Source organism: Thunnus maccoyii, chromosome 18 (genome assembly GCF_910596095.1).
Source record: "Thunnus maccoyii chromosome 18, fThuMac1.1, whole genome shotgun sequence".
In the NCBI taxonomy this organism is placed as follows: Eukaryota; Metazoa; Chordata; class Actinopteri; order Scombriformes; family Scombridae; genus Thunnus; species Thunnus maccoyii.
This window is the reverse complement of record NC_056550.1, coordinates 27,565,354-27,580,822: the sequence shown is the minus strand read 5'-3', so window position 1 is coordinate 27,580,822 and position 15,469 is coordinate 27,565,354. Positions and strand designations below refer to the sequence as shown.

The window sequence follows — 15,469 nt, the reverse complement described above, 5'->3', positions numbered from 1 at the left end:
TTGCAGTGATATGCTCCAGTGATACACATATCAGTGGGATAACGACAGTGGAGATGATAACAATGATGATGATGATGATGATGATGATGATGATGATGATGATAATAATGATATATCTTAATTGATATCAGACTCCAATTACATCACATTGTGACTCACGAAATGTCACTAAAACATATGAGCCCAACAGCTGATTTGCTGACCAGAGACAGCCTGAGGGAAATACAGAAAGTCAGAAATTTAAGACCAAATTATGTAAATGTGACTGCTGCCACAACCTACATAGAGGTCTACAAACCAACCAATCATAAAAGGTATACATGGAATACACCTGCTGGCATGACATTTTGTGCATTTTTAAATAAAGTTTAGGGGGAAAACCATGACAACCTAGAGTTGTGACCAGTAGGCAGAGCTGCAGTCCTACACACTTCTCTGTGCTTCAGTTAGAGCAGTTACCCACCCAAAACCACATAGAGACTGTGTCCGTCCCCCAACCACTTAAATCAATTAAATCTAAAGTAAACAGAAGAGGATTCATTTATAAAATCTGATAAAAATTAACACCACCACTGCAATAGTACAACAAAATAGAAGAATTAAATGGACTCTTAAATATTAGATCTCATGTCATCTAAAGCTGTATTATAAACGATCTAATCTCAGATTATCATATTGATTTATTTTGTCTTACTGAAACCTGGCTGTATCATGAAGAATATGTCAGCCTAAATGAATTTACTCTCAGCCCTAGACCTAAACTTAAGTATAACTCATTCGAAAGCTCTGTTCTTAGTCTCTCTCACCCAACCTGGAAAACTTAACAGCCAATTCTATTTGTTATAGTGTACCGTCCTCCTGGCCCATACTCTGAATTTTTATCTTAATTCTCAGAGTTTTTATCAAACTTAGTCCTTAGTACAGATAAAGTAATTATAGTAGGTGATTTTAATATTCATATGGACATTGATAATTATAGTTTTAGCACTGCATTTATCTTATTATTAGACTCAATTGGCTTCTCTCAGAGTGTAAATAAACCCACTCACTATTTTAACCACACCCTCCATCTTCTTCTGACTTAGGGTATTGAAATTGAACATTTAATAGTTTTTCCACAAAATCCTATTGTATCAGACCATTACTTAATAACTTTTGAATTCCTATTACAGCTTTGAAACTACTGTACCTTGAACTTGAAAATCAGCTTGGATCTGTATTGAAGTTTTCCTTGGTTCTTTCTCAACCATTTGAGCAATCCTTCTGTTCAATCTCGGGCCAATTTTCCTCTTGCGACCACGTCCAGAGATGTTGGCTACAGTTCCTTGGGCCTTAAACTTCTTAATAATATTGTAAATAATGGTCACGCGAACATTAAGCTCTTTGGAGATGGTCTTGTAACCGTTATGTTGACCATGCTTGACTATTTTCTAATGTCTTCAGACCACTCTCTAGTTTTCCCTCTGTTTTCCATGTTCAATGTGATGCACACAGTGGCACAAAACAGCAGAGTGAGTAATGTTTTCCTTTTAAACTAGCTGCATGAGTGATTATAAGATTGAAAACACCTGTGATACTATTTACAACACAATAGTCTACTTAAAGTATCACTACAAATCAATTATATTAAAATATATTTTAATTTCAACACTGTTCAGGGTGAATGGTGCATTATTTTAATAAAATGCAAGGGTACCAATAATTTTTGCCACGTCTGTAACTCACTCATAACCTGAGGTACAGATGAGATTCTGAACAACAAAAATGAAATAATTTGATCAGACAGACAACAGCAGAGCACGCTGCATCTTATTAGAACATAAACAGATACTAGACTTTTGGAAAGCCTCAATAATAAGTTTACAGGAGAGAGATGACAGAAGAGGGTGGTGAGTGATGGGGAACCACATGCAACAAAGGTTTCTGGCCAGACTCAAACTGTGGATGTTGCAGTTCATGGTTAGCACCTTAAACCAGACTACTTGTCTTTTAACTGAGTTTTTTCTTTTGACCTTTTATGTTAAAAGATAAACAAACAATTTTTTTGTTTTTACCAGCGGATGGTATCCTCCTTCATTACTTTTCGCTACACTAGCAGTGTTGGTGTCGGTTGGTCTATCACTTTGGATCAGATCTAAATAGTGGGTTGGAAGCTCAAACTGCTGAAAGAATTTTACATTTGTCTAATGGTGTCAACATCATCAGATGAGTACAGTTTTGAGGTCCTGCTAGTTGAGTATTTCTCATTTGGAAAACTTTTTACTTTCTTTTAAAGACTTTTACTTTTGACCTTCCGTTGTTTCCTTTCCTACTTCAGTGTTTGCCAGTTTTGTTCCATGATTGCTTCAACTTCAACTCTCTCTTTAAAGAAAACACATGTAGCCAGTGTGCCACTGGTAGAGAGTCTCTCCTTTCTTTGCTGTTGCTTGTCTCGTGTAGTCTGGTGGAGATCCTCCTTCTGAAGTGTAAGTCCTTCAAGGACTCTGTTTCTCTATGTTGCTCTGTTTAGAGCAATGTGATGGTGGGACCTCAGGACTCTGATGTGTCAATACATGCATATATTCCACAGAGCTACATAAGATTATACAAGCAAACTATTATTAATGTGGACCATGTGGACAATTCCAAAAAATAATTTTAAACCATTGTAGACAACAATAAAAAGACTACATAATGAAATAAACATCTTGTGGTACGCTACAATAAAAAAGATGGATTACCATGAACTTTGGCACAGACATTCATGTCCACCTCTAGACGCTAGCATGGCTCTATAAACTCTTAGTCTTATTGTTAAACATAAATAATCATGTCTTGATCAAAACACGTAAAAATTCAAGAACAAATGTATTAATCATCCTATATTTGGCTGCTACATTCAAACCTGATAAGTGCGCAGTTATAAATGTAGGCTGTGTATTAGATTAAACACACATACAATCACTTTTTCTGTGCATTTCTTTATTTGTGTAAACAAAACAAATTAACTGCTATATTAACGTGTCGCTTTTTAGAAATAAAACTGAGAGTAACAGCATGTGGGCTCACAGCACAAAAATATGTCACTGAATCAAGTGAAAAATTTTAAAGATTTTTACTTCAGTTTAAAGCAGGTCATTATGACAACATGACAAACGGGAAAATTGTTTACAATTTTCACATTTACTGGACAGTTTTGTGTGACAGTGCTTGGTAAGACTTGAAATTGACATTTATCTTTCAAGGCAAAATAATCATCAATTTAAAGTGCAGCTTTTAAGTATTTATAAAGCAAATACTGTTTAAGTGCTTTGTCTTTTCAGGTAGTAACCTCTGTTATTGTACAGTAGCTCTGTGATATTATGAGGTAGGTGATGGACAGGCAAATCATTGTCACTGTGTTCATCAGACATCTAAAATATGATTCTTAAAGATTTTTCAGTCCATTTGTTAAAGACTGCAGGAAAACCTGTTTAACAATCATTCACGTCTAAACACTACAGAAAGTGAAAATCATATAAGATTACACATATTTCATTGTTGTGCTGATTAAAAAATAACAATAAAAAACCACATAGCTTCAAAAAACTGCAAGGCTACATATACAAACATTTGTTCAGTGGAGCTTAAATAATTCTTCATTTTACACCCACATTATCCCTTTCATTCATAGACCGAAAGCAGTTAACGTCCAGAATCTCTTATTTGGCCAAAAAAGAAAAAAGGTCAACAATGACCAAATTATAAAACTGTGTCCAACACGAACAGCACAAATCATGTTTTATTGTTGGAATAGAGTAGAGAAGTGAGCTGGAGGTGTCATTTTAACTAAAAAATCTAAAAAATCCTGAAAAGTTTGCCTCACCACAAAACATGAGCTGTGTCCCAATTACATATTACACACTAATTGTAATCAGATTTTGAGTGTGTAGTGTGTTCATACTAGAAAAGTGACTAAATTAAAGGATAGGTTCACATTTTTAAATTCTATCTTAATATATTCACAGGCCAAAATGTACACTGAAAGAGTTATTGGTCCCTGTAATTATTCCTCTTGGTTCAATATGTATATTAAATACCCTACTTTGAATAATAATTTGTGTCGGATATGGTTTTTCCACAAAAAAAAGTTCAATTATCTTGTTAAAAACCTTAAAATGGCATCTCTTTCTTCTTCCTCATTAAAAATTCCAGGATCTATGAATATGCAAATATTTTTCATTTCAAAAGTTTTCCTGCTGGACACAAGATGTCTCCTACTTCACTGTAAGGTCCATTCTCAGTGTTTGTTCCACATTACACTTGTGTAAGTTGAATATTGGACCATGATTGGCTTCCAAATTATTTGTGATGTCACAATTCATGCTTGTAGTCCTGCCCCTTAAAATTACGTTTACAATGAGCTCAGAGAAACTTCCCACTTTCAGTAGCTGAATGAGAAAAACAGCCTTCTAGTGTCAAACTCTGCACATGCATCATTCTGCACAGTGAAGCTAAAACATTCAACTGCAGGAACCAGATTTTTGAGTGGAGGAGACTTTAATTAAAAGACCACTCTGATGTAACCCAGCACACTTCACTTCTCTATTCCTAGTGGTCACCAATAAAGACAGAATCGAGTCATAGATTAGTTAATGTAGCTTTAAGCCTATATTATCTCTCATGGTTGTTTACATTCATTTGTGCCCGTCACATCATGTAAACCTATTTAGAGGTAAAGGTAGGTTCCTATAAGGTGAGGTGGAGGAACGCAGAGAAGACGAGGAGATAGAAGAAGAAGAAGAAGGGGTGAGCAGGTGAGCCCCCGCTGGTGGTCGTGGTGGTCTGGTTAGTGGACACAGTGCTGTTAGGTGCGGTGCTGTTGGTGGAGGCTGGAGATAAGAATGCTCCCACAGTCTGAGCCAGGAAGCTCTGAAAGCGGCTCAGTTTGGTGAAGACCATCACTGGATCTGCTCGTGTTTGATTGGTGGTGGTGTTGTTGCCTGACAACACAACTGCCTGGAACCAAGAGCCGTCTATCTGACACATCATCGGACCCCCAGAATCATCCTGAACAACCAGAAAAGACGGATTAGTTCACGTCCAACATGTAGCTTCTAAAATAACTGGAGTGGACATTCAGTCACAGCATTCTGTGAAACTATTAAAAAAACAATATCTGCCTCTTATTTTTCTTGTTGCAAATCTGTCTTTTGGTGAAATCAGCAAACATTGAATCAGTATTATGATATAATTTTGAAGTTAATTCGTGCTGTTGTTTACCTTTGGACAGAGCCAGGCTTGCTCTTCCCCCTGTTTCTAGTCTTTGAGCTAAGCTAGGCTACCTGTATGCTGTGTGTAGCTTCCATAGATGTATAAAGAGAACCGAATACAGCATCAAAGGCGGGCCCCTGTTCATTCCTAAGTTGCTCAGTGGCGCATGAAGCCAAAAAAAACACTTCCTGGAAACAAACTGCACACATTCTAAGGGCCCGATGCTCCCATGGAGCATGCTCACTAGAGACTTCTGCCGGCTGAGATGGCTAACTTCTAGTTTAGCCCTCCAGCTAACTTGAAAGGGGATAAAATAATTCAATCATGCGGCTCTTCCAGACTTTTGAAATGTGATCAGACCGAATGGATCAAATTCTGATCGTGAAACAAGTCATTTGACGGGGTTGTGATGCTCAAAAAATTGTATCCGCTGATTTACAGACATCTCTTTCACAATGTAAGCAATATTTTTCCTAGGATGGCGAAGTCATAACCCACCCTAGTTTGCCTCTGATTGGCTTACCCTGATATTCTTACCCTAACCCAAACGAATCTCACTCCTCATGCCTAAACCTAACCAACCCAACCAGTGAGGCAACAAGTACTAGCCAATCAGAGGCAGAGTGGGGGGGGGAGGTCATGACTTTGCCATCTTAGGAAGGGAGTAATGTCAATCCAGAAATGTCAAACTGTTCATTTAAAGATTGCAAATGCACCATGCTAACCAAGCTAGCAACTAGCACTATGGTCGGCTCCACCCTCTCGTCCAAATATGGTCGCTTCTGGCTCCAAAAAGTAAACATGGCGACGGTCAAATCGAAGATGGCCACAGTTAAATCGCTAAACTCGAGGCTTCAAAACGGCAGTTCACAAACCAATGGGTGAGACCACAATGGCTACATCCATAGTTTTTACAGTCTATGGTCCATGCTCTACACCTGTGATGACGTAAAATGATGATGATAGGTGTTTGAAACCTCAATTTACTGTTGCTAAAGAGTAAACTACTGAGTGTCTGTTTAGAGGGAGTAGCGAATGAACCAACCTTTATTCTAGTGTCACCCTCAAGACAAATATTACATATTTAGTCCCACTATTGGTAAGGTTGTAGGAAAACCTTCAAATAAGGATTCCAAATGAATGTTGTCTTATATTCTAACATATCTGAACATGGATGAGGAGTGCTCAGCTAAATTGAAATTTAATTCCACAACTTTGAACCCAGTGGTCGAAGAAGTACTCAGATCCTTCACTTAAGTAAAAGTACCAATAGCAATAACCAGCAATGTAAAAATACTCCATTAGAAGTGAAAGTCGTGCATGAAAAATCCTACTTAAGTACATAAGTATTATGAACCTGATGTAGTTAAAGTATTGCAGTAAAAGTACATAAGTAGTATGAGCCTGATGTAGTTAAAGTATTGCAGTAAAAGTACATAAGTATTATGAGCTTGATGTAGTTAAAGTATTGCAGTAAAAGTAGTGGTTTGGTCCCTCTGACTGATATATTATTATATATGACATCATTAGATTATTAATAGTGAAGCATCAGTGTTAGAGCAGCATGTTACTGTTGTAGCTGCTGGAGGTGGAGCTAGTTTACACTACTTTATATACAGTTAGCTAGTTTAGTCCAGTGATTCCCAACCTAGGGGTCGGGCCCCTCCAAAGGGTCAGCAGATAAATCTGAGGGGTGGTGAGATGATTAATGGGAGAGGAAAGAAGAAAAAACAAAGTTCTGATACACAAATCTGTTTTCAGTTTTTGGACTTTTTCTCTAATCTTTGATTTTTGCTGAAATATTGGATCATTTGAACATTTATTGAAATGAAAGCATGTGAGAAGTTTAGAGGGAAAAATCACTATTTGGTGGAGCTGTTAACAACTCATAGACATGTGAAATGTGACCCCGACTACACACTGCTTTTTGTAAGACGTCAGAGTAAGTACCTCAAAACTGTATTTAAGTACACTATTTGAGTAAATGGACTTAGTTACTTTCTACCACTGTTGGAACCTAACGTTTATGATGTTTAAAGTCTCACAAATACCTTGATGAAATAGAGAGAAATACTATATCAACAAATGGTATGTATTACTCTGTCATTATTCACCTGTTCCAGTGTAAAAGATCCTGTACAAATGTAGTCACTGGTTGCTGTGTTCCCACAATTTACCACTGTGGTCTGGAACTCCTGCAGAACTTCTTCCACTAGAGTTGGGAAAAATAAGAAAATGGGAAAATGATTAGGGGAAACTCCCAGATGTCCTAAGTGTTTGACATGATAAAGAGAGCTAACGTTATTGTGTCAGTCTGTATGTGAAGGACTCACCCCCTCCACGCCCAGAGCTCCAGCCAGCAGCCCAGCATGTGGAGCCCACAGTGAAGGTCTGTCCGTTGTCCAGGCAGATGGGCTGGATGTAGTCGGACAGGGTGGGCTGGGCTGCCAGATGCAGCACTGCTACATTAGACCCGGTCAGGGTGCTTAGGGTGATATTTGTCACATTCAGTGTCACCTCAAAGGAGTTGACTCCATTCTGGTTCAAACGGCCCAAGACCACAGTCCACTCAGATGCTGTGGGTGAACTGTGGGAGGAAAAATCGACTCAATTAGGACTGAGAAGAACTTGAAAACCAACAATTTGTTAGTCCGTCTGTCAATACTTTCTGACTTGATATATAAGGCTCACCTTGAGAAGCAGTTGGCGTTGCTCAGCACTGAGTCCACAGCCACTAGAGTCCCGCCACACACATGACTTCCATTCTTCTGAAGGCTCGCCATCCACGGCCACATGCCAGCAGTCGCCACCGAGCTTCCTCCCAAAATACGTGAATTGACTGGGGCACTACCGCAGACCACAGCTGGAGAGAAAAGCAAAAGGCAGACAATGAAAGATTTTTAAAAAGGACCACAGAAGATAAATCTATCATTTTAATCATTAAACATCCTTCAAACCCACAGAACTTAATTCTAAATTCTAGCAGGGATCCAAACATTTACAAAGATACCAAACATGTTAGGATGACTACTGTGAAAATTTGTCCAAAATGATGCACAAACATCTGGAATATTTCTCTTCTGTTAGAATAGTGCAGCCATAAAAAGCATGGAGCCTTTGGTTTGAACATTTTCCTCAGTGTAAAGATCATTTATCCTCAATGAAGAGGCGGAACAAGCTGATACAGAATAGATCTTAAACTGTCACACAGTGTGGAAAAATGTGTGATCTCAAAGCTTTTCAAATTTGTGGTAAAAAATCTGTCAGATCTGTTCACAAAGCCTGGACGTGACAGTTACTCACGCATGACTGTGGTTGTTGGAGGGAGGGTGGTTGGAGGGAGGTTGGTTGGAGCGAGGGTGGTTGGAGCGAGGGTGGTTGGAGGTGGCGGCAGGCCGGAACAGCTGGCACTGAGGTCACTGTCAGTCCCAGTGGACGTGAAGGTGACGAAGCCTGGCTGGTCGCTGGTGATTTGGCTGTTGATCCAGGACTGATACTCGGACACTCTGGCATAGACTCCTGGGAAATTAGGCTCCGCACAACCAAAACCAAAGCTCACAACTCCAGCCTGGACCCAGACACTTCCTGTCTTTGTTACCATAGGACCACCTGAGTCCCCCTTTGAGGAGATAAACATTCAGGAGTGGGTCAGGAGAAAGAATCTTTGTAGGAGGGGAAATCTAAAGGAAGAACAGGTGGTAAAATGATCACCTGACAGGAGTCCTTCCCTCCGGCACGTAACCCAGCGCAGATCATGTTGTTGGTGATTGTGCCCACTCCATAGTCACTGTTACACTGTCTGTTCCCAACAACAGGAACCTCCACCTCCATTAGGTTTTGTGGGGAAGGAAGGGGTACTAAAGACACACAAAATCAGTTTAATAAACAACACATATGGTGAAATATATTTTGTAAAGGACTCATACCACTTGTTTTGTCCACTAGAGTTCAGCAAAAACAAGTAGTGAACACAACACTGACATATTTCAGCTTTTAAGTTGACGTGTTGAACTTGTTAGCAAACAGTTGCTTATTTCCACATCCAGCTGTTATGGAGCAACATTGTCATTCATTTGGAGTCGTGTTTCTGTCCACCTGGTAAATGTAAGTACAATATTCACTCTCTTTTAGCTCAGTTTTTGCTCTCTACCAGCTCCTGAAAGAAATATCTGACTCTTTAGTTGCTAAATGCTGCATTATGTTCACCAGCTAGCCTACAGGTAACTGTGTCTGTTTGCCATTTGGTGCCGAGCAGATACTGTACAGTGGTTTTTGGAGCTTTTTCTCTGAAAACAGCTGCCTGCTGCGGCCCAAAACAACTCTATGAGAACACCAAACAATGAGCTGAAACTCGCTTTAAAGTTCCAGAAAGCCAAGGAGATCCAGTCGTAGTCCAGTATGCAACTTACACAAGTGTGACACGGAGAATTGAAACCTCCAGTGCACATACACTGAGAATGGACCTCACAGTGAAGTAGGAGGCATCTTTTGTCAAGTAGGAAAACTTTTGAAAAGAAAAAGATTTGCATATTTATAGATTCTGGATTTTACAGTGAGGGAGATGGAGGAGATGTGATTTTAAGAATTTCTATCAAGGTAAATGAGCTTTTTGTGTGGAAAAACCCACAAATTCATTTTTCAAAGCTAATTATTGTTATTTCCTAAAACATGTCTGGAGGGGATCTTTAAGGTTACTGATATCAGTCAACCTGTCTGTCTGTCTCATGTCAATCATAATGTTTCCGGTGACCTCTGACCTTTCCTCTTGTGCCACAATAAGGACAACATTTCAAATGTTATTTCAGAATCTAGTGAAGTCTAGTCGGCAGTTTGCCATGAAATTTGCTGAACGTATTAATGCTCCTCAGATAAATGAACCCTTTTGATTTCAATGACCTTTCATATCACGTCATTATCAGAATGTTCCTAGGAGAGATAAATTATCAGTATGTTGTTTAATCTGTCCAATACTTTTGTAATGTGGGGTGTGATAAATCAAATCAAATTTATTTATAAAGCACGTTTAAAAATAACAACAGTTGACCAAAGTGCTGTACAATCATGACAACACAGGCCATGAAAACACAATTAAGCCACAAAGACCGGTTTAACAGAAAAATGAGACATTTCTTGGTTTTAACACACCGAGTTAAAAGCCAAGGAATAAAAATGAGTTTTAAGATAGGATTTAAAAACAGGCAGTGTGGGAGCCAGTCTAATATGTAGAGGCAACTCGTTCCAGAGTTTGGGGGCTATAACAGCAAAGGCACGATCACCCTAGGTCGTGGCACAACTAAAAGCGACTGGTCAGCAGACCTGAGTGACTTTGATGGGATGTGTGGTTGTAAGAGATCAGAGAGGTAGGTTGGAGATAGTCCTCCTCAGATAAATGAACTCTTTTGATTTTAATGACCTTTCATATCACGTCATTATCAGAACGTTCCTAGGATAGATAAATCATCAGTTTGTTGTTTAATCTGTCTAATACTTTTGTAAAGTGGGGTGTGATAGTATTGTCACATGCAGATTATGTTGAAAATATAAATACAAGCTGTAAGTTACAAAAGGTTTCCATCGCTCACTGAGATGCATTTTTGAATCTGAGAGAGCACAAGTAATAGATGTGCCCCAGTTTCTCAATGACCTACCTCCAGATCCGATGTTGCCCCAGCCAGTGATCCAGGTGTCCACGCCGTCGTTGAAAGTGCTGTCTGAGGCTGCCAGGCACACTGGCACAATGAAGTCGTTGAAAGTAACCGGTGAGGAGAGCTTCAGGAGGGAGATGTCGTTGTCATTAGTGCTAGGGTTGTAGCTGGGATGATTGATGATCTGAGAGACCGTTCGAGACACTGCATTGGGGTTGGACCCCTCTTGACTCTGGAGACCGAGGACCACAGCCAAACCCGCTGTGCTGGTGCTGAAGATCAGAAGAGAAACAAAGCAGTGCAAAGACATGAAGAGCAGGGCTGCAGTTGAGACTACTTCAGTCAAGCAGATACAAATCCATTTAAGAGAGAAAGATTTTTCTTCTAAACCTCTTGTATTGTTCTATTTGAATAATTGTTGGAGGCCTGAAGAGGAAAATCTCCAGAATTTCACAAGACAAAGCTAGAAAAAAGAGATCTAAATTTGAGCAGTAGAACAATAAATTTTCTTCTTTCCTGTCCTGTTAATCATTTTGAGACCCTTGATATTCATCTTGCGACCCCTTGGACGGGTCTCATGGCATGTTGTTTTCCATCACAGCTCTATTCTAACTGCTCACCTTGAGAAGCAGTGAGCAGCCGTCAGCACCCATTCTTTGTTAATGAGGGATCCTCCGCAGAAGTGAAATCCAGATCTTTGCAGACTGGCCTGCCAGGGCCAGCTGCCATTAGGTGCCACCTCTCCTCCAACAATCCTGGTGTTGAGCGCAGGCCGACCGCACACTACAGAGAGACAGACGATAAAAACACAGAGTGAGCAATGCTTGGCCTCCCTGAATTACCACTGTGGTTTCTGTTTGCAGGATTATAACCTTCAACTGTGAGTTAAAGATTATGATCCTGGGAGTCTGCTGGGAGGCTCTCAAGATAACAAGAGGTGAAACTATAATCTCATTTCAATATTAGTCTAAATGTTTCTTTGCTACTACTTGCTCTCTTAAAGGACAGGTTCACAATTTTCCAAGTGTGTCTTAATACATCAGTCAGGAGCCCAAATGAACAGTGAAACATGTTTTTCTTGCTGTAATCATTCCTCCTGTTCATACTGACCATTAAAAGATCCCTTCATAACGCACGTACAATGTAAGTGATGGGGACAAAATCCACAGTCCTCCTTCTGTGCAAAAATGTGTTTAAAAGTTTATCTGAAGCTAATATGAAGCTTCAGCGTCCAAATGAGCCAGATCAAGTAGATACCGTTCAATGTTACAAAAACTGTAGTGCCAAAGTCCCTCTTTGTGTTACTATACTTCCTTCACAGCTCAACAGGGAAACACTGTCCAAGGAAACACAAAGAGGGAATTTCATGCTAAAAAGACTGTAAATGTGGCAGATCTTTTAATAGCCAATATGACCAGGAGGAATGATTACAGCAAGGAGAACCTCTTTAACTGTTCCTGTGGACACCTGACTGTTGTTTTAAGATGCCTTTGAAGAATAATGAACCAGTCCTTTAAGACTGGAATTCTGGCTTTGACAGCAAATACCAACAACAATCAGACTATCAACCTTTCTATCCAACAACATGTTTAAAATGTAAACAAGTGGAAACTTTGACTTACCATCTAGTTGTGAGTGAGACTCTGAAAAACAGAAAACAAACAGCTCTTGAAACAACAATTCAGCATTTATATTCACTGATACTCAATACTACAATATTGACTACTAAACTCACTTAAACACAGATTTTTAAAATATGAGTGACACTCATTTTCCCATCTCTTCTCTCAGCTAACAGAGAGAGAGAAAAATTCCAGTCACAAAAGAGTTGTTGTTTTCGATGGCATTGCTTCAGAAATCATCATGATCATGAAAGGCTTCAATAACCAAAATTTAAGTGCTGTACCATCCTATAATTTATTGGTTCCTTTTAATGGCTTTTCACCGTCATCGAACAGGTAGGTTCAATGGTGGGCTCAAGGGGGCAAAAAAAAAAGCAAATGTGCCCTTTAAGTTAACCCCACAATAAAGCAAACATGATAAAATGTCCTCTAAGGTGCCCCCACACCTGTTCTGTAATTACTGTCTTAGTTATGGTTAATCAGGATGAAATGCTCTATAGAGTGCCTGTATATATAACAATCTGGGATGAAATGCCCTCACGGATGCTTTTTCAGTTGAAGAAAATGTGATAGTGCCCTGTAAAATATCCCCACATGATGTAATGCAGAGCCCTATGAGTTGCTCCTGTAATGGACTGAGCTGGAGGTTTTGTATGGCTGCCCTTCTAGTGGAAAAAGTGCCGTTTAGGGTTCCCCTAACTTAAGTGCAGAATTGGGGGCACTTTCAATGAAAAAAGGGATTAAGTGCCCTCTAGGGTGCCCCCAGGTGTTAGAAAACATGATGCCATGATGAGTGCCCTTCAATAACAAAAAACATGGTGAAGTGCCCTATAGGGTGCCCTGCATGGGAGAAAAACATGGTGAAGTGCCCTTCCAGTGAAGAACATGAGATACTTTGCCTGTAAAATGCCCTTATGATGGAGTAAACTGGCCATTATTGTGAAGGAAAATATTTAGAACTGTCTAACTCCTAACTGACAAAGGTTTCAGGAGACATGGATTTATTGAAGCTAGACTAAGCTAGAAGAGAACAGATATTAGCAGTACAAGTGAAACACTGTTTAATGCTTCTCAATTCTGAAGGTTACCTCCTGGTGGGGAGTATTTGATCCTTCACTAGACCCTCGAGATTTACTACATGTCCAAATAAGGTTATTCTTTACTCATCCATACAGGTGTGAGGATTCTATTGGGTACTAGATCCTGAACAAGAAACTACACCGACCTAAGTGAACCATTGTTCACACATTCAGGTAACATGCAAAATATTCTTAGAAGAGACAGTCTGGCCATCTGAAACGGAGCACAGCATTTCTTCTACAACCTTAGTTTCCCAAGGAGACAGCCAGCCTCATCAGGACAGCTGCGTTGCTCAGTCATCCTTAGCAGACAGAGAGATGAACTGCTCTGAAAGAGAGAGGTCATGACCTACTCCTCCAAGGTTTGCAGATGACCCAAAAATGACCACTCATCTAAATAACACTGTCATACTTACCTTTGAGCCTAAAGAAGGAGAACTCCTCTACAATTATGGTAGGAATGAGTGTATGCTGACCATCATGAAAATAAAGAACCCTTAAAAACATGTTGTAGTTGTTGTAGCTGTAACATTGTTCCATTCAGTTGGTTCTGGTACAGTTCTACTCACTAGTTTACATGGTTCTGTTGTCTTTGGGTTAGTGCAGTCTGAGCTGCCAGTGATGACTGCATCAGTTGAGCGATCATTCTCCAAACTGAAGCTGATCAAGACCCAGTTTACAAGCAGATGTGGAGAAGGAAGGCTCTCAGAACCTCTGCTGACGTCCATTGAGAGGGAGGGAAGGGAGGCTATTAACATTTACAAACTCATGGCCAAAAGAATTCTCCTTTTATTTCACCAATTTTGCCTCTCATTTCCCTAACAAGACTGTTCAAAATAGCTAATTCTCAAAAGGCAGACAATGAAAGATGTTTTTTAAAAAAGATCACAGAAAATAGATCCATCATTTTAAACATTAAACATCCTTCAAACACACAGAACTTTATTTTAAATTCTAGCAGAGATCCAAATGTTTCCAAAGATACCAAACATGTCAGGCTGACTTTTGGAAAAATTTGTCCAAAACGATGCACAAACATCTGGAATATTTCTCTTCTGTTAGAATAGTGCAGCCATAAGAAGCATGTAGCCTTTGGTTTGAATGTTTCTCTCAGTGTAAAGATCATTTATCCTCAATGAAGAGGCGGAACAAGCTGATACAGAATAGATCTGAAACTGTCGCACAGTGTGGTAATATGTCTAATCTAAAAGCTTTCAAATTTGTAGTTAAAAATCGGTCAGATCTGTTCACAAAGCCTGGACATGACAGTTACTCACGATTGACTGTTGTTGGAGGGAGGGTGGTTGGAGGTGGCGGCAGGCCGGAACAGTTGGCACTGAGGTCACTGTCAGTCCCATTGGACGTGAAGGTGACGAAGCCTGGCTGGTCGCTGGTGACTTGGCTGTTGATCCAGGACTGATACTCGGACACTCTGGCGTAGACTCCTGGGAAATTAGGCTCCGCACAACCAAAACCAAAGCTCACAACTCCAGCCTGGACCCAGACACTTCCTGTCTTTGTTACCATCGGACCACCTGAGTCCCCCTTTGAGGAGAGAAACATTCAGGAGTGGGTCAGGAGAAAGAATCTTTGTAGGAGGGGAAATCTAAAGGAAGAACAGGTGGTAAAATGATCACCTGACAGGAGTCCTTCCCTCCGGCACGTAACCCAGCGCAGATCATGTTGTTGGTGATTGTGCCCACTCCATAGTCACAGTTACACTGTCTGTTCCCAACAACAGGAACCTCCACCTCCATTAGGTTTTGTGGGGAAGGAAGGGGTACTAAAGACACACAAAATCAGTTTAATAAACAACACATATGGTGAAATATATTTTGTAAAGGACTCATACCACTTGTTTTGTCCACTAGTGTTCAGCAAAAACAAGTAG

General features: G+C 39.9%; 1 protein-coding gene across 1 annotated transcript in view; it reads right to left on the bottom strand.

Annotated features, from left to right (window-relative positions):
- Positions 1–15,469, bottom strand: part of LOC121884438 — an 80,633-nt gene that overhangs the window by 36,791 nt on the left and 28,373 nt on the right. Inside the window, exons 27-34 of the mRNA XM_042393242.1 lie at positions 15,216–15,361; positions 14,856–15,123; positions 12,500–12,520; positions 11,498–11,660; positions 10,881–11,149; positions 8,944–9,089; positions 8,536–8,851; positions 7,924–8,095 (exon numbers count right to left, since the gene is read on the bottom strand). Of these exons, the coding sequence (XP_042249176.1) occupies positions 7,924–8,095; positions 8,536–8,851; positions 8,944–9,089; positions 10,881–11,149; positions 11,498–11,660; positions 12,500–12,520; positions 14,856–15,123; positions 15,216–15,361 (1,501 nt within the window). The remainder of the gene's footprint in view (positions 1–7,923; positions 8,096–8,535; positions 8,852–8,943; positions 9,090–10,880; positions 11,150–11,497; positions 11,661–12,499; positions 12,521–14,855; positions 15,124–15,215; positions 15,362–15,469) is intronic.